Genomic DNA, 27,357 nt, shown 5'->3' with positions numbered 1-27,357 from the left:
GCAGTTGACGCTTCACAAAAGTCCCAACTTCCATCAGGGGGAAAGAAAATAAATCTAAAAATGGGACATTTACTTTAAGATTTGTTCCGCTCTGATTCAGAGTTTGTGCGAGAGCGGGTGATGGATTTAGAGGGGGTAAAGCCCTCTACACTGCTCCGCTTCCGCTATTGGGTGTAACCACTGATTGATATTCCTGCGCACCAATACGAAGAGCGCAGCGCCTGAGGCATTGGTTTTCAGCGGAGGGGGAGGGGATAGTCACGCGATTGGTAGCTCAGCCGTTAAACCGATAAACCTCGAGCACAGCAGCGCGTGGGTGATGTAAGACACCACGCGCGTGACGGCAGATCCCGGTGCGGGGAGCCCATGTGTGACGTCAGGCTCGTGGGGGTGTGATGTCATCTGTGGCGGAGCGCCGGTATTTAATAGCACCGTAATGGAAGTTTCTTATGATTTCAGTGGGACAACAACATTAATCACGGGTTTCATCACTGACTCCAGTGTTGTGGGATGGAAAGTCCCCTGTTATGTGTCCGGCTCTGCCGTGTTGTTGGTGGAGTGGGCAGCGTGGTGTTTGTCTCGATTCGGGTCACAACACCAGAATTGCCAGCGGGGTCCACACACAGTGTATTAGTCAACAGAAAACCTCTCGTCCCTGCAGTCTTTGTCTCCTGGTAAACTCAACACCCTGACAGTGCGGACCATAGATATCCCCTCCTCTCAGAGTCAGGGGATCATTCATACAGCTGATCGCTGAGAAGAATTATATTTATTGGTCATTAAAGTTCACCCAGATCCGTTTGGACGGATTTGATGTGGAGTTCGGGGTGTCACAGTGAAAGGGCCGGACGGCCGAACTCTACCCGTTGTCCAAACATCCTTCCAGGTGAGGCGACACAACACCTGTGAATTTTCCGGGGTCGCCTGTTGTGTCCGCTGCTCCCGATGCGGCCGCCTCTACACTGGTGACACCGGCTCCTCCGCAGTTGTGCCGGGTAGGAATATTTTTTAACGGGTGTCAATATTTTTCTTCCCTTTTGTGCGGGAGTGGTGGGTTTTTTGGGGTTGATAATCAGGATGCCGTCCTTTTTGATACGGGGGGTGGGGAGGGAGTTCCATTTTTTTTCTCTCTGACCGACTTTCATGCTTTCATTGTTTCGTGGTTCTCTGGAGAAGAAAAAACAAAGCGCTGGTTATGGAATACTGCTTTGAGAATAAACTAACCGTTGAACCATCCGCTCCGATCGGGACTTCCCAGTGCACAACATTTTCATTCTGATTTCCATTCCACCGTGTCAGCCCAACTTGTGCCTCAGGCTCCAGGATCACTAACACAGGAGGGTTCAACTGGAAACGTTGACTGTTGATTCTTTTCGATAGATGTTGCCCGACCTGCTGAGTTCCGCCAGCATTTTGTTTGTGATGCTTTGGATTTCCAGCATCTGCAGACTTTGTCACGTTTGCGATCTACCTCTTCGTTGTCCCTCCCGCCTCCGGCCACTGGGACCTCCGGCCACGGCTGGTGCAGCCCAGAAGCTCCTGCTAAACGCAAGCAGAGTGCCGATCGTAGCTATTATTCTGTCCAGGCGTCCGTGAAGAAGGGTCTGATCTCGGGTTTGTGGAAAACGGGGGCCGGTTGGTGTGGAATCACAACTTTGTGGGCCGAAGGGCCTGTATTGTGCTGTAGGTTTTCCATGTTTCTATGAAAAGTGCCGGGAACGAGCTCTGCCGGACGGCTGGAGGCTCCGGGCTCTCCGGTCCCGCAGCCCCAGTTTTAGCTTTGCGTCCGAGCCCGGGCTGTGGGATCAGTTAGTTATGGTTCCCCGGGCTGGGAGGGGTTTAGGATGAAGGGGATCTGTCTGTGTGTGTGTGGGTAGAGGTTATGAGTGGACTGTAGTCGGGGGAGGGGGAGGTGGGTAGGGTTGCTGTTGTGAGAAAGTGGGATGATCGGACGTTCCGTGACCCGGGTCAAATAAAGTTGTAAACGGGGAGGATCTGCTCCGTTGTATCGGACGCTCGAGTGTCCTTTCAGGAAGCAGCAATTCTCTCTACAAATTAATCGCTGTCTAATCTTGCTGTTAACATTGTGTTTGTTACAAAGCCCCAGTGTCTGGAAGAGCTGTCACCGTCATGGGCTGTTGGTACAGATTGTGATGGCGGTGGGGTGTCAGTGACCTCTGTATCAGAGAACAACACGGGTTTCTACATCCTCCTGTGAGATATAAATGTCCTCACAGTGGATTCGGATCAGCTGGCAAAGCTGGAGTTTGCAAAGGGAAAAGGAATAGGGAAGGGCTGAGGAGAGAGAGCTTTAATCAGCAAACCATCGTTCAGGGTGGAGGGGTACAGGGGCTGCCTGACAGATCGTTTTACAGTAATTGTATTTTTATATAATCTCACAGACGGTGACTGAGGAAGAAGCTTGTTGATGGAGGATACGGAGGTGAGCAGGTCAGACACGGTATCAGGAGAGTGACGGAGATGTGATTTCCTGTGTCACGGGTATAGACAGCCGTCTCAAGTGAGGAGTTTGTGCGGAGATGCAGCTTCCCTGGAGGAGGAGGAAAGAGGACACACCAACAGGTGGAACCAGCTGTGGGAAGACACGGTTTGTCAGGTCAGATGATGAGCTGAATGTACCATAACGTTCAGACGAAATCAGAAAACCATTCTGAGGGTATGTGAATTGTCAGAGGCAGGGGAGATGTGATCACACGTGCAGAGGGCAGGGGCTGTTTTTCCATCATACCGTCAGTGAGATGGTTCAAGTTACAATGTGCAGGGATGAAATCACGATGTTTGGGGCCGGATTTAATCACTGATTCTGCCACAGTGAGAGGGTTAGTTTTGCTGTAAGGCAGCAACAGTAATGGAAGAAGACACAGGAACTTCATCAATTGCCAGTTGTTTAGCAGAAGTGATCAATTTGTATATTACTTTGACAGAAACAGATACTCACAGTGGTGACAAAGGGGTGCAGTCTGGTTTATTTCAGGTTGGAGAGGGGTGTGGAGTTTTGAAATCAATGCCTTGCGGTGTCCCTATCGTTAATTTAGCATGTCCGGAGTGGTGGATCACAGAGCACGGAAACAGGCCTTTGGCCGGCCATACCTGTTCTGACCATCCACTCACTGTCTACACTGGTCCCATGTATCAGCACTTGGTTCACAGCCGACTGTATCTCGGCATTTTAAATGCTCATCCACTTCGTAAATGTTGTGAAGGGACCTGCCTCCACCACCACCTCGGGCAGTGAGTTCCAGATTTCAGCTACCCTCTGAGTGAAAAATCTCCGCCTCAGATCCCGCTAAACCTGCTCATCCTCTGCTTCAATCCATGCCCTCTTATCTGTGAAACCTCTGTCCCAGCATCGTGGCCTATTTGGGCATCAGTGAGGCCTTTGATAAGGTTCACATGGTAAGTTTCTGTGGAAAGTCAGATCACATGGGATCCAGGGAGAGCTGGCTCACTGGATGCACAGTTGTCTTGATGGTAGGAAGCAGAGAGTGATGGTGGGAGGCTGTTTATTGGACTCGAGGCCTGGGCTTAGTGAGGTTCCCCAGGGTTACACCACATTGCGCTCATTATTCATTGATATTTAATGATATTTGCATTTGCACAGTTTGTTGAATTCGATGCTCCACTTGATCTTTCATTGCTCCTGTTACTATTCTATAGATTTGCTAAGCGTTCCTGTAGGAAAAACAATCTCAGGGTTGTACGTGGTGACATATATGCACTCTGATAAATAACATTTACTTTGAACATCAACCATTATTGTCATCTAGATCAATAATTTGGTTAAGAATGTATAGGATATGGAGAGTAGGTTTGCAGCAAGTTCAATTACTTTTTCTGAAATATATTCAGTATAATCTCTCTGCTCTGTTTCACTCTCTGCATTTGACCACCCCCTCCCTTTACTGTCTTCCCTCTCTGCCCCGTCCTCCCTCTCACCCTGACATTGGACATTCGTTCAGGGTGAAAGTGAATTATTTTCGGGGAGTCTGAAGGGGAATTCTTCACTCAGAGGTTGGTGAGAGTGTGGAATGAGCTGCCAGTGGAAGTGGAGGATGTGGGTTTGCTTTAGACACTAAAAGGGAATTTGTGTGAGCACGTGGATGGGAGGTGTATGGAGGCTGTGGTGCAGGTAGATGGAACTGGGCAGTAACAACAAAAACAGGTCGGCATGGACTAGAAGGGCCGAGTGGCCTGTTTCAGTGCTGCTGCTCTCTGTGACTCTAATAATATCTGATTTGTAATTTCCACAGTCAGTACTTTGCTACTTATGACTGAACCCAGACATTTACCCAAACAAGAACCGAAAGACTCTTGGCTGGCTACAGAAAATGTTTACAAGCTGTGATACTTGCCAAAGGGGGTGTCACTCAGTACTGACAATGCAGGGCCCACAAACTTTTGCTTCCGGTCTTTTTCCTTGTTTATTATTTTGAGATTGTAAAAGATGGAACTAAAAGTGTAATCTTGCTTAAAATATTAAAGAAATGAGTCATCTTTAACTTTATGCTTTTTGTAATCAGGTCATCTTTTACTCCCTTAGCTATTCACAGGAATAGAAATTTTGACCGGGGTGCCCAAACTTTTGCATGCCCCTGTATATATCCTGTTCCTTCCAAATTGCTTCCAGAAATTCCAGCCATTGCTGTTCTGTTTTCGTCCCTGCCCATGTTCTTTTAAAATCAATTTTGACCAATTTTTAATCTCATGCCTCTCTAATTCTCTTTATTCCATATCTGACTTTAGCTTCTCCTTCTCTAATGTCGGGGTGAATTTTATCATATTAAGAACACTTACCCCTAAGGGTTCTTTGGACTTAAGTGACCTAATTAATTCCAGTTCATTACAATAATCCAGTATATCTGATCCCCAAGCGGGCTCAACCACGAGCTGCTCTAAAAAAAACCCATCTCGTAGGCATTCCAGGAATTCCTCCTCTTGAGACCAATAGCATCCTAATTTTCCTAATCACCTGAATGACAATCCCCCATGACTCTGGTAACATCGCCCGTATGGCACACATTTTCTATTTCCCATTGTAATTTGGGGACCTCATTCTTACTATTGTTTGGAAGTCTCTGCAAAATTCCCATCAGGGTTTTTCTTAACATTTGCTGTTCCTTAATGCTACCCACAGATTCTACACCTTCCAACCCTTTACTACCTCTTTCTAATGATATTATTTAATATTTCACCAACAGAGCCACACAACCCCACTACTCGCTTGTTCTTGGCTTGTTCTTTCAAGAAACATAAGTATCTGGGAAACAAGAGGACCTGCAGATGCTAGAAATCTGAAGAACTACACACAAAGTGCTGGAGGAGCTCAGCATGTCAGGCAGCATCTATGGATGGGAATCAACATTTCAGGTCAAGACCCTTCACCGGGACTCTTGATAGCCACGTATCTGGAATATCAACAACCAAAGAAAATAGAAAGTAGTGCGGAATAGGGAAAACCTTTGACAAAATTTAGTCCAAGGCTTTAAAAAAACTACCAAATAGAGCTCAATAATTAACAAATACAATACAGGCAATAAACATTTTCATCAATACCGACATTGAATTTTTTTAAATAAAAATATCATTGTCCCATTTCAATCAGTAAAAATTAGAATGATAAACAAGAACTTAAGAAAGCTTTAGAAAAGACCATTTGCACTCAAACCCACTTAGATTAACACTACCTTGGACAGGAGCAGGAAGAGAAATAACACACATGAAATAAAACGAAATCACACAACAGTCAGATTAAACTTCTAGTTATATGTATTTTCATCAAAAATGAACTGGATTCAGCACTCCATGTGTGTATATGCAATCGTGATAAGAAATACAGAGCAGAAAACTTAAATGAGAGGTCAACTCAGAAAAATGAATCATCACTCTGGAAGAAAACATGAACCAGTGGAATGAGCATGACCCCTCCACGGGAGACATCCCAACGATCTGAGCAGACTAGATGGTGACAAGGAAGCACCGAGCACCTGACTGAGAGTTGGAGATCTCTTCCCAGAAACAGAGGAGTTCCTTGCGGAAATACAGGACAAGGTGTTTAAGAAAAAGAAAAAAATCTGAAATACATGCAATACAAGCAAACAAGACCCTAAACGCAGAAAATGCCACGAGAATCCAGACACAATCCAACACATTCCAGGATCCTGCAGTAGTTGAACTCAATCTGATTACTTATGCAGGTAAAATCAAGTGGCAAAAATCATTCACCAAAATCTTGCTTTAAAACACAAACTGATGAATGACCACGGTAACTTCATTAAGGCACAATGACTTCAAGCCTGATTCAGTTAAGGACATAATCTCACAATTTATATGATAATCAATACATTGTTTCAGATAGGATCATCTCAAATAACCATTCAGATATAATATTACAGGATAAACAATCAGTAGGTATAACCATTCTCAACACACACATGTGCCTCGACCAATGGGGCCCCTCACCACAGGCATTTTTCGTCAGTCAGGTAACCAAGTTATTTCGTCTGCCAATTAGCTTCCACATGTTGCTACTCTGTCATCCATTGCCACGCCCCACTGTTGAGTCCTTTTTCCTCATCATACGTTCTTAGTCCATCCATCGCCCAGAGTCCCAAACTCTGCCCTGTGCAGACCCACCTCTGGTTTCTGACCCTGCTCCTTCGAACATCCAACTTATGGGTTCCCATTCCAATTTAAGTCTTTAGAGGACAGTGGCGTTTCCAACAACCCTTTAAAAGCAGGGAAAATGAGTCATAATGTGGAAATGAGTTGTGATTAAGGAGGTTAACGAACAATGTCATTCTTCATCAGCCCAGAGATTAGAACTGCAGTCATCTCGACTTCCTCAGTCTGCAGAGAATTCAAGGGAAACAACAGGGGAGGATTCAGATGGACGGATGTGGAACAGATTCACTGGCCGGGTTCAGCAGGCCTGAGTACACCAGTTGTGTTATAAATTCACTAAGTACCAAACACAGAGTTTTTTTATTAGTTTTTTTATACATTTTCTACATAGCTACAGATAAAAAAAAGCCCGGATCAAAATGAAGAACATTGATACAGTGCAAAAATAAACATACAATAATAATATGATACGAAGAAAGATAATTGAGAAAGCAGCCAAATTGAAGACATGTAAAATTAGTGTCCTCCCCAAGCCCCGCAACAAAAAAAAAAACTCCAGACCAACCACAACACAATATAGAGAATATAAATCAGGACAATCAAACCCCCGAACTGTGAATACACTTAGCAATAGAAGGTATTAATGCCTACTACCAAAAAAAAGGAGCTGAAAGCAAGGGACCGAAAAAAAAAAACCTTAGTCAAGAGGAAGGTTATGAAAGTACTCAATAAAAGGTCCCCAGACCTTATGGAACTTTAAATCCGAATTAAGGACTGAATAATGATTTTTTTCAAGGTCTAAGCAGGCCATGATATCGTTAAGCCATTGAGCATGTGTGGGCGGGGCAACATCTCTCCATCTAAGGAAGATTAAACGCCTAGCCAGGAGAGAGGCAAAAGATAATATTCGACACTGAGTCAAACTCAGACGTAAATCTGTCTCACCCCCGAAACCAAACAAAGCAATTAAAGGGTTAGGTTCTAGGTGGTGATTCTGAATATACGATAATGTTATGAAGACATCTTTCCAAAATTTCTCCAAGCTAGGACAAAGCCATTACATATGAATGAGAGAGGCCTCGCCCCTTTTGCATTTATCACAAAGCGGACTGATGTTACAGTAAAACCGAGATCATTTGGATTTAGACATATGGGCTCTATGAACAATCTTAAACTATAAAAGGCAATGGCGAGCACACAGCGAGGTTGGGTTAACCGATTTGAGAATCGAGTTCCAAGTCTCATCGGATAAAGAGGTATTTAAATCATCCTCCCATGCCATTTTAAGTTTATCCACAAGGGCACGTCGTAGGGCTGCTAATTTATCACGAATAAATGATATTAAAACTTTACCAAGTGGATTAATAGAAAGAAATAAGTCCATAACATTTTTCTCAGGCATTTCAGGGAAGTTAGGGATTAAAGGAGTAATAAAGTGTCTAATTTGGAGATATCTAAAAAAATGAGCATTAGGCAGATTAAACTTAGCAGAGAGCTGTTGAAAAGAGGCAAAGCGATTATCAATAAAAAAATCTTCAAAATGTCTAATGCCCTTCCTATACCAATCATGGAAGGCTGAGTCATATGCAGTAGGTAAAAAAAAAGGTGATTATGTAAGATAGGGCTAGAAAAGGAAATACCATGGAACCCATAAAGTTTCCTAAACTGAGCCCATATACGCAAAGTGTGTCTGACAAGAGGATTAACTATTAATCTGGACAAACTACTAGGGAGTACGGTGCCGAGAAGTGCAGAGATAGATAATTCTTTAGTGGAGCTCAACTCCATTGCCACCTATTTAGGGCACTCGGGTTGGCCATGGAAAAAAGACCAGAAGGTAGCACAACATATATTGGCTGCCCAATAATATAAACAAAAGTTAGGTAAAGCCATGCCACCATCTTCTTTAGATTTTTGGAGATAAACTTTGTTAATTCTAGAGCGCTTATTCTTCCACAGATATGACAAAATAACAGAGTCTAAGGAATCAAATAAGAATTTAGGAATAAAAATTGGGATTGATTGAAATAAATATAAAAGTTTAGGGAGAACATACATTTTAACAACATTAATACGACCTACCAAAGGCATAGATAGAGGTGACCAATGTAACAGACTCTGTTTTATAGTATATGAAAGATTGGCAAAATTTTCACGAAAGAGATCTTTAAACTTCCTTGTGAATATAATCCCAAGATAAGTAAATTGATCGTGGACTACTTTAAAGGGGAGATCACGAAATGTTAATTCTTGTGCTTTTTTATTAATTGGGGAAAGTTCGCTCTTATGTAAATTAAGTTTATATCCAGAGAACTGGCTAAACTGGTCAAGAAGTGAAAACATTGGAGGTAAGGATGTAGACCGATTTGAAAGAAAAAGTAATAAGTCATCAACATAAATAGAAACTTTATGCTCAACACCCCATCTCCAAATCCCGGTCAGTTCAGGACAATTTCGAAAAGCTATCGCCAAAGGTTCTATAGCCAAATCAAAGAGAAAGGGACTTAAAGGGCATCCATCCCTGACGGGTGCCACGTTTGAGGTTAAATAACTGGGATTTCTGAGATTTAGTTAAAACAGAGGCAGTCGGACACAAATACAGCAATTTGATCCAAGAGATAAAACTTTGACCGAAGTCAAATTTTTTCTAAAACTGCAAAATGGTAGTTCCACTCTATACGATCAAATGCTTTCTCCGCATCAAGGGAAATAACACATTCAGGAATCCCAGTTGGAGGTGAATATAAAATGTTAAATAAACGCCGAATGTTAAAAAAAAAGGAAGACGGTTTTTAATAAAACCAGTTTGATCATCAGAAACAATAGAGGGAATAAGTTTCTAATCTATGCCAAAACTTTGGCCAAGATTTTAACATCAACATTAAGCAATGAAATCGGCCTATACGAGGAACACTCTGTTGTGTCTTTAACCTTTCTAAATAAAAGAATAATAGAAGCCTCATTGAAAGAGGGTGGCAATTTGCTGTAGTTAAATGAGTCAGATAATACTGAAAGTAACTGAGGGGAGAGAAGTGAAGAGAATGATTTATAAAATTCTATGGGGAACCCATCAGGTCCTGGAGATTTCCCTGAGGACAATGCAGAAATTGCAGAAGATATTTCTTCTAATGATATAGGTGCATTAAGTTTGGCTTTAAAATCGGATGAAAGTGAAGGAATATTCAGATTATTTAAAAAATGATTGATAGAGATATTGTCATTTAATGATTCAGAGGAATAAAGTCGAGAATAGAATTTTTTAAATGCGTCATTGATTTCTAAGTGATCCGATGTAAGGTCTCCATTCTCCTTCCGGATCTTTGTAATATGTTGCTTGGCTTTGGAATGCCTCAGCTGATTGGCTAGAAATTTACCAGATTTGTCACCATGAATATAAAAACCACTCTTACTTTCAAGAAGTTGGCGTTCGACAGATTGAGTGGACAGAAGATTAAATTTAGTTTGAAGTTCTACACGTTTCTTGTATAGTTCAAGATTCTTAGTTTGCGCATGGAGTTGATTCAACTCTTTAATCTGATTAATGAGGTCTAATCAATCTGCACAGGACTTTCTATTAAGAATTGCTGTATAGGAGATTATTTGACCCCTCAGATACGCTTTCATGGCATCCCAGACAATCTGGGATGACACTTCAGGTGATGTATTGGTGTTAAAATAAAAGGTTATCTGATCTTTGATAAATTTTAGAAAATCATCATCCAATAGTAAAGTCTTATCAAACCGCCAGTGTTTATTCCTCTGAGGAAGGCCAGGAAAATTTAAGGACAGAGTAATTGGGGCATGGTCAGAAATCAGTATACTCTGATAATCACAAGAATAGACAAATGGAATGAGTTGATTGTCGAGTAAGAAGTAGTCAATTCTAGTAAAGGTATGGTGAACATGTGAAAAAAAAGAATAATCTCTCTCAGTAGGATGAAGGAAACACCATATATCAGAGATATCATAATTAGAGAGAAACGATTGAATAGCTGAGGCAGATTTAGTAGGTGGAAGACAGAGTTTAAAATAGAACTGGTTTATTTGTCTCAGATCCAGAATATTAAACTGCAGTTCCATTAAAGGTGAATGTGCAGCAGAAAAAACTCCTCCAATGCCCAGTGACCATGGTGCAGAACTGGGTGTGGTGAGCAGCAGCAATAATTGCAGAGTTCAGCACCGACAGTCACTCCCAAAATTGCATTCAGCAACGGTGATAGACTAATATCCAGCATGCAGCTCATTGAAACTTTCTCCCCAGTTTGAACCCGGTAGTGTGTCACAAGTGTAACACACTGTAAGGATTCAATTGCTGATGTAATGGCCTCTCTGTAATGTTTCACTGCTGAGGTAATGGTTTCTCTGCAGCAGCAATGTATAGGTTACAACTAGAGATGACAGGGTTTTGGAGTGCGAGGCTATCCAATGACAGAAATGTTCTTTCTTGTGAGTCTGGAAAAGAGATTTTCAGGGTCTTTTGCTGGGGAGAGATGAGAAGACGTGAATGGATTGAGTGGGCCCTTTTTCTTTTTTTTTGTTTTCTTTACTGACCCTTTATTCAAAGTAAGAATTATAAATGTTAATAGTGTAATCACATATCATGTACCATTTGTTACTTCAGGTGTCGCACAGACGCAAACCTATAAAACTACCAGCAACAATTGAACACACTTGGGAGTAGGGTTTTGCAGTGAACAAACACTATTTTAGTGGTAACTACTAATAATAGTGAACTTAAACCAGATAATCCAAGGGTTAGCAATGTTATGCATAGGTGTAAATACAGGTTTCCCCCTGTATCTAAAGCTAGAGCGTTCCTATGAAACCATTTGTAAGCCGAAATGTCATGAAGCGAAGAAGCAATCACCATTAATTTAAATGGGAAAAGATTGTGGATGTTCCCAGGCCCAAAGAATAACCCACCAAATCATACCAAATAGCACATAAAACCTAAAATAACACTAACCTATAGTAAAAGTAGGAATGATAAGTATACACACTATATAAAGTAGAAATATTGTATGTACGGTGTAGTTTCACTGAAAATCCAGAAGATAGTGAACTGAAATTGATTTGGAGAGAAAAAAAAAATCGGCACGTGCACGCATGCGTACACAACTGCCGCACAAGGCTTCACGGTCACGGTAGCCTTTCTCGGGGTAAACTCACATATAAAGCAGGCATCATCTTTATCGTAAAAGCGAAAATCCTCTTTGGTTAGAAAAAACAGGTACTAACGTAGGTCTTTCATAACAATGAGCTGTTGTAAAGCAAACGTCCGAAAAACGGGAGCCACCTGTATATAAAATCCAAAACCTAGGTGGTAAACGATATAGTCAATAGACAATAGGAAATAGGTGCAGAAGTAGACCATTCGGCCCCTCGGGTCTTCACCGCCAGTCTTACGATGATGTGGTAGATTCAATTTAGTTCACAAGATTGGAGGGGGAGGGAGGGAGGGAAGGAGAGGGCGAGGGTGAGGGAGATGTAATCCAAGTAAACAGGTGTTGTCGACCTTTTTCAATGCCCATCAAATCTTCCAAGTTAGCCAGACGTGACCAACTCAAGAGCACCTTCTTCACGAGAAAGTCTACCAACCCAGGTAAGGGTTAGACTCTCCGGTAGATCCCACAGGGTCGCTCTTACACGCACTAACAGCCACAGATCGATTCTTCTTTATCAATCCTCAAATCCCACCCTTGTGGGTACAAGAAAGTCCAACCAGCAGAAACTTTCATCACTAGCCTTTGAGCGTCTGCGTGTCCTGCGAGTAAAGCAGTTACGTGTGTTTAAATACCGTTGTGCTGAACACCAGCTGTCCATCACGTAGCTCCGCCCCCTCTCTCTGTAAGAAGTCGCTTGCTTGTTCTGTGTCGGTAAAGGATCATTCTGACCTTGCTTAACCACACAGAACATAAACATTAGCTGGTCATCATAGCAACCCAGCACTTCTGCAGAAATCCAACAGCGTGTCCAACGTCAGTCTCGGTTCTCTTTGCATTTTAAAGAGACAGTCCACAGAAAGTATAAACCCCAGGGACACATTACACAGGGGACACATCGCACAGTATCCACCCAAACGAGATTCTTCAGTTTGGCCAAACTGGACTGGGGGGGGGGGGGCTATAACCCCCTCTGTTAAGCTGCCAGAAGAACTGAGAGCTACATAAGATTAGATGATGGAGTGAATCGCTTCCTACATTCACAGCCGGTGAATGGCCTCTCCCCAGTGTGAACTCAATGATGCACACTGGTTGATTTGGCTGAGAGAATCTTTTTCCAAAGTCCGAGCAGATCAGTCTCTACCCAGTGTGAAGTCGCTGGTGTGCCTTTAGGATGGATGACTGAGTGAATCCTTTCCCACAGTTTGAGCAGGTGAATGGCCTCTCTCCAGTGTGAACTCGCTGATGTACCTTCAGGTGGGATGACGAAGAGAAACCCTTCCCACAGTCTGAGCAGGTGAACGGCTTCTCTCCAGTGTGAACTCGCTGATGTATCTTCAGATGGGATGACGAAGCGAATCCCTTCCCGCAGTCCGAGCAGGTGATTGGCCACTCTCCGGTGTGAACGCTCTGGTGTGCCTTCAGTTGAGATAACTGAGTAAAACCTTTCCCATAGTCTGAGCAGGTGAACGGCTTCTCTCCAGTGTGAACTCGCTGATGTACCTTCAGTTGAGATGACTGAGCGAATCCCTTCCCACATTTTGAGCAGGTGAATGGCCTCTCTCTGGTGTGAACTCGCTGATGTACCTTCAGTTGAGGTAATTCGGTGAATCCCTTCCCGCAGTCTGAGCAGGTGAACGGCCACTCTCTGGTGTGAACTGACCGGTGTTTCAGTAACTTATATGACGAAGTGAATCCTTTCCAACAGATTGAGCAGGTGAATGGCTTCTCCCCAGTGTGAACTCGCTGCTGGTGTCTCAGTAAGTGAGCTGATGAAGTGAATGCCTTGCCACAGTCCAAGCAGGTGAATGGCTTCTCCCCAGTGTGAACTCGCTGATGTACCTTCAGTAGAGATGATGAAGTGAATCCCTTCCCACAGTCCGAGCAGGTGAACGGCCTTTCCCCAGTGTGAACTCGCTGATGTACCTTCAGTTGAGATGACTGTGCGAATCCCTTCCCACAATCTGAGCAGGTGAACGGCCTCTCTCCAGTGTGAACTCGCTGATGTATCTTCAGTCGAGATAATTCAGTGAATCGCTTCCCACAGTCTGAGCAGGTGAACGGCCACTCTCCGGTGTGAACTGACTGGTGTCTCAGTAGCTGATATGATGAAGTGAATCCCTTCCCACAGTCTGAGCAGGTGAATGGCCTCTCCCCAGTGTGAACTGACTGGTGTCTCAGTAACTTATATGCGGAAGGGAATCCCTTCCTGCAGAGCGAGCAGTTGAATGGCCTGTCCCCAGTGTGAACTGACTGGTGTCTCAGTAACTGAGATGACTGAGTGAATCCTTTCCCACAGTCTGAGCAGGTGAACGGCCGCTCCCGAGTGTGAACTCGCTGTTGAGCCATTAGGTCAGATGACAGAGTGAATGCTTCCCCACAAATTCTTCAGATGACCAGTCTTTGCCCAATGTGATCTGACTGGTGTGTCCACAGGTGGGAAGACCCACTGAATCCCTGCTCACTCACAGGACAGGTGAATGGCCTTGTCCCAGTGTGAACTTGCTGATGTACCTTCAGTTGAGATGACTGAGTGAATCCATTCCCACCGTCTGAGCAGATGAATGGGCTCCCCCCATGTAAACTAATGGGCATGCCAATTGGTCAGATGATCAAGTGAATCCCTCTCGACAGTCTGAGCAGGAAGGATGATCGGCTGAATCCCTTGCTCCTGTTCTTAAATATCTGGACAGAGACAGCAAAACTGGCGTGTTGTGTTCGAGATTCCCTTAGGCAAATTCCTTGTCATTTTTAACCTGTAAAAAGATTTACAAAATCCATCAATGGGTGTAGGACATTTCTAATGAGATCGCTTGAGTTGTCAAGGTGTGACCTGGCATCACACTGTTACAGTGAAGTTCAACCCAAGTTGGAGACAGAAATCATCTCCTGACGCTTTTCCTGTCTCTATAAGAATGGGGCATTTCTGCCGTCTCCAATCTGTGACCTGGCTCAGTCTGACTCTCTCAATTGGTATTATTCCCTGTTCCTCCTGAGCTGCATGGGTTCCTCCCCCACAGTAACTGAAACAATCTCACACAAGTAGCCTGCAATCCGTTCCATGCACCCACAACTCTCAGTGTAAATAAAGTTACCCCTGACATCCCCTCCATATCAACTTTCAAGCACCTTGAAACTATACCCCTTCACATTAGCCATTTCAGCCCTGGGGTAAAAACCTCTAGCTATCCACACGATCAGTGTCCCTCATCATCTTATACATCTGAAAAAGGCTCTAAACATAAACAAAGATATTATACATTTCTTTGAGGATTTGTTGGGAATAGACAACATTATGACAGTATAGATAGGGTACAGGTAAGCAGCTTTTTCCACTGAGGATGGGTGTGATGACAACCATAGGTCATGGGTAAGCGGGGAAGTGAAAATTTAATGGGAACATTTGGAAAAGCTCTTTACTGAAATGGTCGTGAGAGCGTGCAGTGAGATGCCAGGACAAGTGGTGAATATGAGCTCGGTTTCACCATTTAAAAGAAGTTTGGATGGGAGCCTGGACAGTAGGGGTATGGAGGGCGATGGTCCCAGTGCAGGTAGTTGCATTAGACAGTTTAAATGTTTGTTTGGCATTGACTGGATTGAGTACCAATGCTGAGTTCCTCTGGCATTTTGTGTGTGTTGCTTGGGATTTCCAGCATCTGCAGATTTCCTCTTCTTTGTGATTGGAGGTAGAACAAAAGTGATTTTCTCAACTGGTGATGTAAAAGATTTTGTGCCCTTCCTCCGAGTTCCTAATCCTTGCATTTAGATAGCTGGAGCTCAGCTCTGTCTGAGAGATCCATCGGTTCCCATTCCCTCATCAGCCGGAAGCTCCCCTGGGACCGTGTACGGATCGTGGGGCTGAGAGAGAGGGAAGAGAGCAGGACTGACCCGGGATTGCGGACTATGATGTCTGGATTTCACAGGAATTATCCTGAAGCCAGTGTTTAAGATAAAATCACGGACAATCGCTCTTACCTACATCCGACATTTTCAATGCCTTCAGTGTGCTGCGTGCATACGTGATACTTGGGGATGTCCTCAGCCTGACGCCTGCGCATTTCATCGACAGCGAAATTTTTAACTCATGGCCCTATGGGTAATCAGAGTGCCATTAAAAATTTGTGCAGGCACCGGTTCAAGGTCCATACCTTATTTTTTTTCGTGTGTATCGAAAAATCTGTAGCTGTTTTAACGCAGAAAGCAGCTCCCATAAGCAATATACTCAATATCAACGCGCATCTAATGCCAAAGTAAAATGCGGTTATAAAACACAGGAGATTCTGCAGTTGCTGGGAATACAGAGATACATACACACAAAATGCTGGAGGAACTCTGCAGTTCAAGCAGCAACTAAGCAGCGGAGTACACAGTCTAGGCGTGCTGAAGAGGCTCGGTCTAAACGTTGTCTTTTCATGCCTCTTCACAATTGCTGCCTGACTGTTGATTTCCACCAGTATTTTGCAGAAATTAACCACCTTTTTTTTTCGATCAACCAGTTTCCAAATGCTTCTAATCTTTCTTGTGTAGCCACATCCTGCTGGTCTGATTCCTCCTCCTCGTAAACTCTAGACCCCATCTCTCTTTGCAGCCCCAAAGCCTGACTCAATCTGGCAAATCTTTGGTTTTTGACTCTGCACCATCGAAGATTCACTCACTTGTCTGGTGTCAGACTTTGGAGGTGCATTGTGTTACGAAACTGCAGGTTCGTTTACTGCGAGTGTCGCTTTAAGTGCCTGAGTGAGAAGGGTCTTTGACGTAAAACACAAAGGAGGAGGGGGAAGGGAGGGGGAGGGAAAGACGGGGAGGGGGAGAGGGGTAGGGGATGGGGAGGGGCGAGAATGTCAAAACCACAGTGAGCTCATCATCTTACTCAGACTGGAGAAAATCATTCAGGTGTATAAGATGATGAGAGGCATTGGTCGTGTGGATAGCCAGAGGCTTTTTCCCAGTGCAGAAATGGCTAACACGAGGGGAAATAGGTTTAAGCTGCCTGGAAGTAGTTGCAGAGGAGATATCAGAGCAAAGATTTTTTTAAGCAAAGAGTGGTAGTGGTGTGTGTGTGGAATGCACTGACAGTGGTAGAGGCAGATACAATAGGGTCTTTTAAGAGACTCTCAGAAAGGTACATGGAGCTTAGGAAAATAGATTTCGATGATTCTATGAAATTCAAGGGAAATCTCCTATCCCACAGAGTGGTGACTAGTTGCAACCTGTCATCTCAAGGAGAGTGAGAGGGGAACGGCAGGGGTAGATTTTGATATACGGATATGGAACAGAAACATGGGCATGAACCAGATGGGCCGAGTGGCCTTTCCAGTGTACATTGTGAGTGTGGTACAAACAGTAAGTACCTGAGACATGGGATTTGATACAAAACTGTTTTATCTTTCACAGATCCACAGTATTAAACACCAGTCTAGTTTAACACTAACATCAGCAGAACAGACTCCTCCAATGCTCAGTGACCAGGGTTCAGTCCTGGGTGCGATGAGCAGCCGCAAAAACTGCAGAATTAGACAGTAACAGTTCCTCATGAACCTGCAGCTGCCTTCAGTTACTGTGATGGTTAAACTTTTAACACAGAGGTGATTTGAACTTCCTCCCTGATGTAGGAGGGTTCAGACCGAAGATGTAGGGGAGAAGGAAAACAAAAAGGTAATAAAGTTGCGTGCACCATTAGGGATAAACAGAGAGGAAGAGGTGGAGAGATTCTTAAATGCATCTATTTTAATGCTAGGAGCATTGTTAGATAGGTGGATGAGGTTAGAGCATGGATTGAGACATGGAAATATGATGTTGTAGCTATTAGTGAAACATGGTTGCAGGACAGGTGTGATTGGCAACTAAATATTCCTAGATTTCATTGTTTAAGGTGTGATAGAATCGGAGGGGCAAGAGGATGAGGCATTGCATTGCTTGTCCGAGAAAATATTACATTGGTGTTTTGACAGGACAGATTAGAGGGCTCGTCTAGGGAGACTACTTGGGTGGAATTGAGGAATGGGAAAGGTGTAGTAACACTTATAAGAGTGTATTATAGACCACATAATGGGGAGCGAGAATTGGAGGAGCAAATTTGTAAGGAGATAGCAGATATTTGTAGTAAGCACAAGGTTGTGATTGTGGCAGATTTTAATTTTCCACACACAGACTGGAAGTCCATTCTGTAAAAGGGATGGATGGTTTGGAGTTTGTAAAATGTGTGCAGGATAGGTTTTTGCAGCAATACATGGAGGTACCAATTAGAGAAATGGCAGTGTTGGATCTCCTGCTGGGAAAGAGATAGGTCAGGTGACAGAGGTATGTGTTGGGGAGCACTTCGGGTCCAGTGATCACAATACCATTAGATTCAATATAATTATGGAAAAGGATAGGACTGGACCCAGGGTTGAGATTTTTGATTGGAGAAAGGCTGACTTTGATGAAATGTGAAAAGATTTAGGAGTGGATTGGGACAATTTGTTTATGGGAAGGATACAACAAAGAAATGGAGTTCATTTAAAGGTGAAATTTTGAGGGTACAGGATCTTTATGTTCCTATTAGGTTGAAAGGAAAGGTTAAAAGTTCTAGAGAGCCATGGTTTCAAGAGATATTGGAAACATGGTTCGGAAAAAGAGATCTATAATAAATATAGGCAGCATGGAGCAAATGAGGTGCTCGAGGAATATAAAGAATGTAAAAAGAATCTTAAGAAAGTAATTAGAAAAGCTAAAAGAGGATATGAGGTTGCTTTGGCAAGTAAGGTGAAAATGAATCCAAAGGGTTTCTACAGTTATATTAATAGCAAAACGATAGTGAGGGATAAAATTGGTCCCTTAGAGAATCAGAGTGGACAGCTATGGGGGAGATTTTGAAAAATTATTTTCATTGGTATTCACAAAGGAGAAGGATATTGAATTATGTAAGGTAAGAGAAACAAGTAGGGTAGATACGGAAACTCTGATGATTAAAGAAAAGGAAGTAAGGAGCTTTTAAGGAATATAAAAGTGGACAACCCTCCGGTTCCTGACAGGATATTCTCTAGAACCTTGAGGGAATTTAGTGTAGAAACAGCAGGAGCTCTGTCGGAAATATTTCAAATATCATTAAAAACATGGATGGTGCCAGAAGATTGGCAAATTGCTCATGTTCCATTGTTTAAAAAGGGGTCTCACAGTAAACCTAGCAATGATGGGCCTGTAAGTTTGACATCAGTGATGGATAAATTAATGGAAAATATTCTTGGATATGGTATATAATTATCTGATTAGACAGGGTTTGATTAGGAACAGTCAACATGGATTTGTGCGTGGAAGATCATGTTTGACAAACCGTATTGAACTTTTTGAAGTGGTTACTAGGAAAGTTGATGAGGGTAAAGCAGTGGATGTTGTCTATATGGACTTCAGTAAGGCCTTTGACAAGATTCCACATGGAAGGATAGTTACAAAGGTTCAATCGTCAGGTATTAATATTGAAGTAGTAAAATGGATTCAACAGTGGCTGGGTGGGAGATGCCAGAGAGTAGTGGTGGATAACTGTTTGTCAGGCTAGAGGCCGGTGACTAGCGGTGTGCCTCAGGGATTAGTACTGGGTCCAATGTTGTTTGTCATATACATTAATGATCTGGATGATGGAGCGGTACATTGGATTGGAAAGTATGCAGATAATACTAAGATAGGTGGCATTGTGGATAATGAAGTAGGTTTGCAAAGCTTGCAGAGAGATTTAAGCCAGTTAGAAGAGTGGACAGAAAGATCGCAGATGGAGGTTAATGCTAATAAGTGTGAGGAGCTACATTTTGGACTAAAATAGGACTTACATGGTAAATGGTAGGGCATTGAAGAATGCAGTAGACAGAGTGATCTATGGGACATAGATAATAGAATAATGGTGAATAGTCCCCTGAAGGTGGCATCTCATGTGGATAGGGTTGTAAAGAAAGCTTTTGGTATGCTGGCCTTTATAAATCAGAGCACTGAGTATAGGAGTTGGGATGTAATGTTAAAATTATACAAGGCATTGTTCAGGCTGAATTTGGAGTATTGTGTGCAGTTCTGTTCACCAAATTATAAGAAAGATGTCAATATAATTGAGAGAGTACGGAGAAAATTTTCTAGAATGTTACCTGGGTTTCAACACCTAAGTTATAGGTAAAGGTTGAACAAGTTAGGTCTTTATTCTTTGGAGTGTAGAAGGTTCAGGGGGGACTCGATAGAGGAATTTAAAATTATGATGGGGATAGATTGAGTTGACGTGGATAGGCTTTTTCCATTGAGAGTAGGGGAGATGCAAACAAAAGGACATGAGTTGAGAGTTAGGGGGAAAAAGTTTAGGGGTAACATGAGTGGGAACTTCTTTACTCAGAGAGTGGTAGCTGTGTGGAGGAGCTTCTAGTAAAAGTGGTAGAAGCAGGTTCGATATTTTTTATGGGGTGAGTGCAGTTCGGTGGGATTAGGTGAGAGTAAGGTTTCAGCACGGACGAGAAGGGCCGAGAAGGCCTGTTTCCGTGCTGTAATTGTTATGTGGTTATATAATAACCATCCAGAAATTATACTACAGGATAAACAAGCAGGACTAACTCCCTCAAAAGATATAACCATTCCCAACACCCAGATCTCCCTCGACCAATGGAGCACCTCACCACAGGTATTGTTTCTGTCATCAGTCAGACAACCCAATTATTTTCTGTCAATCAGCTTTGAAATGTTCCTACTCTGTTATGCAGTTCCTCTCCCTGCTGCTGATTCCCTTCTCACGATACATTCTTACCCCAACCATCTTCCAGAGCCCCAAACTCTACCGTGTGCAGACCTGCCTCTGGTTTCTGACCATGATTCTTTGAACATCCAACTGATGGTTTCCGATTCTACTTCCAGTCTTTAAAGAACACTGGTGTTTTCAACAACCCTTTGTTATCAGGAGAAATGACCCATAAGATGGAAATGAGTCGTGATTACGGAGGTTAACTACCAATGTCACTCTTCCTCATCCAGAGATTTGAAGGGCGAAGAACATCTCAGGTAGAACTGCAGTCAGCTCAACTTCTTCAGTCTGCTGGAAATTCAAGGGAAACCTCTTCACCCACAGAGTAGTGACTGTTTGGAACCCATCACCACAGGGAGAGTGAGAGGTGAATAACAGGGGATGATTTAAAAGGACTGTTGTGGAATTGAATCTCAGCAAAGTCCAGGCAGCCTGAGTTGACTCTCTACTGAGCACTACGTGTGTTATAAATTCACTAAGTACCAGAGACAGAGTTTAAAATAGAACTGATTTATTTGTGTCTAGAGTCTCCCCGGTGTGAACTGAGTAGTGTGCTCGCAGGTGGGATGACTGAGTGAATCCTTTCCCACAGTCTGAGCAGGTGAATGGCCTCTCCCCGGTGTGAACTCACTGATGTACCTTAAGTTGAGATGATGAAGTGAATCCTTTCCCACAGTCTGAGCAGGTGAATGGCCTCTCACCTGTGTGTACTAACTGATGTCTCAATAGGTGAGATGACAAAGCGAATCCCTTCCCACATTCAGAGCAGGTGAATGGCCTCTCACCAGTGTGTACTAACTGATGTCTCAATAGGTGAGATGACAACGTGAATCCCTTCCCACAGTCTGAGCAGGTGAACGGCCTCTCCAGAGTGTGAACTTGCTGATGTGCTGTCAGAGTTTAGAGGCGCGTTGCAACAACCCAACTGTCTGAGGCACAGTCCTTTGAAATTAGTGAAAATGACCCAAAACGTTCAAAAGAGCAGGGAAAAAGGAGTTAACCACCTCAGTCTGGAGTTCTGAAGAACGTTAAAACCACAGTTCTTCAGCATGGAGAAAATCATGCAGGAAATTCATGGAGGTGTATTTGATGACGACAGGCATTTCACGTGTGGATAGCCAAAGGCTTTTTCTCAGGGCTGGAACGGCTAACACGAGGGGCATAGGTTTAAATTGCTTGAGCGTTGGTACAGAGGAGATGTCAGAGCTAAGTTTTTTAAACAAAGTGGTGTGTGTTTGGAATGCACTGCCAGCAACGGTGGTAGAGGCAGATACAATAGGATCTTTTAAGGGACTCTTAGATGGAGCTCAGGAAAATAGGTGGCTATGCGGTAGGGTAATTCTGGACAGTTTCTAGAGTAAGTTACATGGTCGGCACAACATTATGGGCCAACGCGTCTATAATGCTCTGTAGATTTCTATAATTCTATGAAATTCAAGGGAAATCTCTTATCACACGGAGAGGTGACTAGTTGCAACCTGTCATCATAGGGAGGTTGAGAGGGAAATGGCAGAGATAGATTTTGATAAACTGATATGGAACAGAAACATGGACAGGAACCAGATGGACTGAGTGGCCTTACATAGTGAGGGTGATAGAGACAGTAAATACCTGAGACACGGGATAAATGATTCAGAATTGATTTATCATTCACAGATCCACAATGTAAAACTTCTGCCTAGTTTAAGGCTAACATCAGCAGAACAGACTCCTCCAATGCTCAGTGACCAGGGTTCAGTCCTGGGTGCGATGAGCAGCCGCAAGAACTGCAGAATCTGACAGTAACAGTCCCTCATGAACCTGCAGCTGCCTTCAGTCACTGTGATGGCGAAACTTTTAACACAGAGATGATTTGAACTTCCTCCCTGATGTAGGAGCGCTCAGACCGAAGATGTAGGGGAGAAGGAAAAAAAAGAGATAATAAAGTTGCTTTAGGAGAAACAGAGAGAAAGAGGTGGAAAGTTTCTGGAATGCACCTATTTTAATGCCATGAGCATTGTAAGAAAGGTGGATGAGCTTAGAGCATGGAATGATAACTGGAAATATGATGTTGTATCCATTAGTGAAACAGGGTTGCAGGAGGGCTGTGATTGGCAACTAAATATCCCTGGATTTCGTTGCTTCCGGTGTGATAGAATCGGAGGGGCAAGAGGCGGAGGTATTGCAATGCTTGTCCGAGAAAATATTACAGCGGTGCTTTGACAGGATAGATTACAGGGCTCAGTTAGGGACCCTATTTGGGTGGAACTGAGGATTGGGAAAGGTATAGTAACACGTATAGGGGCGTATTGTAAACCACCTAATTGGGAGCGAGAATTGGAGGAGCAAATTTGTAAGGAGATAGCAGGTATTTGTAGCAAGCACAAGGTTGTGATTGTGGGAGATTCTAATTTTCCACACATAGAAACATACAAAAAAGGTGCAGGAGTAGGCCATTTGGCCCTTCGAGCCTACACCGCCATTCAGTATGATCATGGCTGATCATCCAACTCAGAACCCTGTACCTGCTTTCTCTCCATACCCCTGATGCCTTTAGCCACAAGGGCCATATCTAACACCCTCTTAAATATAGCCAATGAACTGGCCTCAACTGTTTCCTGTGGCAGAGAATTCCACGGATTCTCCACTCTCTGTGTGAAGAAGTTTTTCCTCATCTCGGTCCTAAAAGTCTTCCCCTTTATCCTTAAACTGTGACCCCTCGTTCTGGACTCCTCCAACATTGGAAACAATCTTCCTGCATCTAGCCTGTCCAATCCCTTTAGAATTTTATATGTTTCAATAAGATCCCCCCTTAATCTTCTAAATTCCAGTGAGTATAAGCCTAGTCGACCCAGTCTTTCTTCATATGAAAGTCCTGCCATCCCAGGAATCAATCTGGTGAACCTTCTGGAATCTGGTGAAGCACAAGGATCAGTGCTGGGTCTATTGTTATTTGTCATCTATATCAATGATCTGGATAATAATTTGGTAAATTGGATCAGCAAATTTGTTGATGATACAAAGATTGGAGGTGTAGTGCACAGTGAGGAAGGTTTTCAAAGCTTGCAGAGGGATCTGAACCAGTTGGAAAAATGGCAGATAGAGTTTAATACAGACAAGTGTGAGGTATTGCACTTTGGAAGGAAAAACCACGGTAGAACATACAAGATAAATGGCAGGGCACTGAGGAGTGCACTAGAACAGAGGGATCTAGGAATACTGATACAAAATTCCCTAAAAGTGGCATCACATGTAGATAGGGTAGTAAAGAGAGCTTTTGGTACATTGGCCTTTATAAATCAAAGTACTGAGTATATGAGTTGGAATGTAATGGTGAGGTTGTATATTGCATTAGTGAGGCGGAATTTGGAGTATTGTGTGCAGTTTCGGTCACCAAATTACAGGAAGAATATTAATAAGGTCGAAAGAGTGCAGAGAAGATTTACAAGGGTGTTGCTGGGACTTGAGAAACTGAGTTACAGAGAAAGGTTGAATAGGTTAGGACTTTATTCCCTGGAGCGTAGGAGAATGAGGGGTGATTTGATAGAGGTGTATAAAATTAGGATGGGTATAGATAGAGTGAATGCAAGCAGGCTTTTTCCACTGAGGCTAGGGGAGAAAAAAACCCAGAGGACATGGGTTAAGGGTGAAGGGCAAAAGGTTTAAAGGTAATATTGGTTCAGTGGGCTTCTTCACAACTGGGTCTGACTGGTACTGGCATAACTGGTTTTTCTGGGCACATTCTGTTTCACTCCCAACTATTTTGTACTTTCCTTTGCACAGGTATGTATTGTCTAAAGGACCAGTGTTTGAGTAAATGAGACTCACCAACTTTCTCCTGACTGAATCACTGGAATCTCCGAGTCAGATGGGTTCTCTCCAGTCGGTGCTCTCAATCCTCGGGCTGGTTCACTTGCTGCTGTTCCCTCGACTTCAGTCGCGCTCTGCTTCCAGTTGTGTGCTTTTCTTCCAATAAATGTCTCACTGCAGGTCTAACTTTAACATGAAAGATAATGAAGCACATTAACAATGAAAAGGAGGACCAATCATATCTGCTTAATGTTACTAGAATCAAAACTCACTGAAATTTAAACATTGAAGGCAAATATAATGGTCTCAGTGAACAATCTTTTATTGTCCCTCACATGAAATAGACAATATGGGATAAGAAGGAGCCATCATTCAGTCATGGTAAGACATAAGACACAGGAACAGAATTAGGTGATTCAATCCATCTGGTCTGTCCCACCATTCAACCATGGCTGATTTTTATTCCAACACCATATCCCTGTCTTCCTCCTGTAACCCTGAAGCTACTCAGCAATAATCAATATATTAATCTGTCACAAATATACACAAATGGCAGCCTCAAACAAATTCTGTGGTAACAAATTCCACATATCAGACATCTTTTAGCCAAAATTTTTTTTTATCTCAGTTTTAAAGGAAGCATCTTTATTCTGAGACTGTGCTGTCTAATGGAAACCTCCTCTCCATGTCCACTATATCCAGACTTTTCAGCATTCGGTAGGTTTACTTAACCATGCATCCCTCCACCACTCCCACCGTCCCTCTGAACTCCATCGAGCACAGGTCCAGAACCATCAAATGCTCCTCATACATAACACCGATCATTCCTGAGATTATTCATGTGAACCTCATTAGCAAGAACTGCACCGGACACATTTCCAGGAATAACAGACAAACTGGTTCCAGGATAATTTACAAGGAAAAGTTGTGTTTCCTTTACTGTTATACTATCACTCCATTTCCAGGTTAAAACAGGGCCATTTCAGGAAATTTGTATTACAGATCCTGTCTTGTCTATACTGGACCGACCGCCGTCGATGGACCATAAACTTACAGTAGTAACGTGTGGCTCAGCTCTACTGCTTGGAGCTGAGGCTCAAACCATTCTCCCCCCGAGACTTCCCAGTCCATCGGTAAAGCAGGCAGTGAAATCAAAGATCCCCACAACCTCGGACGTTCTTCTTTCTCACCCACCCCAGTCCGGGAGAAGTCACAACAGCCATAAAGCTCCAGGACAAACGCGAGGAGCCTCAGGAAGAGAGACGAGTTCGGGGAAGTTATGGGACTCAGTGGCAAAAATCACACCACGTGATCTGGCATCTACACACAGCCTCACGTGACCTGTCGGCGGGTCTTCCATTTCAATTCTGCGGAAACAGACAGCCTGGGCTCCTGGTTTGGATCGTTCAATGCAGATTAAGTGAAGTCGACACATTTCTGACGAGCTGAGATAGTTGGGGAAACAAATGAATTCCTGGCCCTCAGTTCGGGGCTCACGGCCAACATCGGATCTCCCCGCTCGGGATCGGTCTCAATACTCACCGATGGGAAAGTGATATCTTCGGCCCGCAGACAGTGATCCCGACGCAAGAGACGAAGGTCTTTCCCGAACACACCGCCGACCCACTTCAGCTCTGAGCGGAGAGGATAACACCGTCCACCCGGAGACTGTGAACATGCGCGGAGAGATTGTTACATCATCGGGAGGCGGGGCCTCGGTAACAGACGCGCAGATGCTGCCCATCTGCAGTTAAATGGGAGGGGCAAACGGGATCACGTGTCAGGATTGGCGACACCTCCCCCCCCCACCCCTCCCGCTGGCAGAGACTCCAGCTACTCATTAGTCTGTGGAAAGAAGCAAACTTGCCGCTCACATCTCCTCTCACCTTAAATGTATTAGACATTTCAACCCCCAGGAAAAATATATCGTCTGTCCACTCTATCTATTCCTCTCGTAATCTTGTAAACGTCCATCCAGTCTCACCCCAGACTGCGCCGCTCTGGAGAAAACAACACAAGTTTGTCCAACCTCTCGTTATAGCTCATGCCCTCTAATCCAGGCAGTGTCCTGGTAAACCTCGTCCCCGCCCTGTCCAAAGCCCCAACATCCTTCCGAGAATGGGGGCGACCAGAAATGTATGACACACTCCAGATGTGGTCTAACTAGTTTCATAAAACTGTGTTACGAGCTGCAACGTTTTAGAAACGAACCAGCAGCAATAGAGTTCACACTGGAGTCTGGTTTTGATGGTTAAGACACGCTGTTTATTATTATCTACTTATAATATAGTAATTTAACGAAATAAAGGAAAGTTAACAGTGTTAAGTGTATATGTGTGTAAATGTAATTCCCAGACTATCGAGCCTGAGGGAACAAAGCCCAGAGTCTTGAGATGGTAAAGTAGGAAAATTCAGTAATCCACGGAATAAATGATAGGGCAGAGATATTGATAATCCAGGGTGAAACGTAGAAAAAAGGCCGTTACTTCAAAACAATCCCCGTCGAATTTCTTATCCGTTGAATCCGTCCATATACGAGTTATTAGCGAAAGTGACCTGTCACAGGAATACCGTCTTCCACGGGTTACCACACAACATACCCTGGCAGGGGTTAACACAAGATATTCCAAAATCCACTCCTCTGGATTATACGAAGTGACAGCCACAAACATTCGTTGTGGTTCCGTGTACCGATGATCAACCCACTCTTGTGGGCATAGGAGAATTCCAAGCCTCAGCTGCGACTAACTGAAGCCATCAGCTTTTCCAGTCTCTCTCTCTCTCTTTAGACTGGCCGACTGCCTGTCTGCAGATCGCTCTCTCTCTTATGGTTCTGTCCACAGTCAGCGCTTAGCCTGTGACTGACGTCATAGCCCCGCCTCCTCACGCCGGGGCTCTTAAAGAAACAGTCACAGTACGACCGCAGGCTCGGAACAGCCGCAACACAACTTCCCGACTTTTGAACTGAATGATTCAACTAATAAAGACAACCACGCCATTTGCCTTCTTAACCACCCG

The 27,357-nt window shown here is 43.6% G+C and overlaps 1 protein-coding gene across 1 annotated transcript in view; it reads right to left on the bottom strand.

Moving 5' to 3' along the window:
* Positions 1-26,066, bottom strand: part of LOC132389028 (gastrula zinc finger protein XlCGF57.1-like) — a 38,443-nt gene extending 12,377 nt beyond the window's left edge. The window contains exons 1-4 of the mRNA XM_059961440.1: positions 25,882-26,066; positions 24,358-24,525; positions 15,780-15,894; positions 13,198-14,560 (exon numbers count right to left, since the gene is read on the bottom strand). Coding sequence (XP_059817423.1) covers positions 13,198-14,153 — 956 coding nt within the window. The 5' untranslated portion in view covers positions 14,154-14,560; positions 15,780-15,894; positions 24,358-24,525; positions 25,882-26,066. The remainder of the gene's footprint in view (positions 1-13,197; positions 14,561-15,779; positions 15,895-24,357; positions 24,526-25,881) is intronic.
* Positions 26,067-27,357: the final 1,291 nt, after the last annotated feature.

Source organism: Hypanus sabinus, unplaced genomic scaffold, assembly GCF_030144855.1.
Source record: "Hypanus sabinus isolate sHypSab1 unplaced genomic scaffold, sHypSab1.hap1 scaffold_464, whole genome shotgun sequence".
Taxonomy (NCBI): domain Eukaryota; kingdom Metazoa; phylum Chordata; class Chondrichthyes; order Myliobatiformes; family Dasyatidae; genus Hypanus; species Hypanus sabinus.
This window is presented reverse-complemented; position numbering and strand designations above follow the sequence as displayed.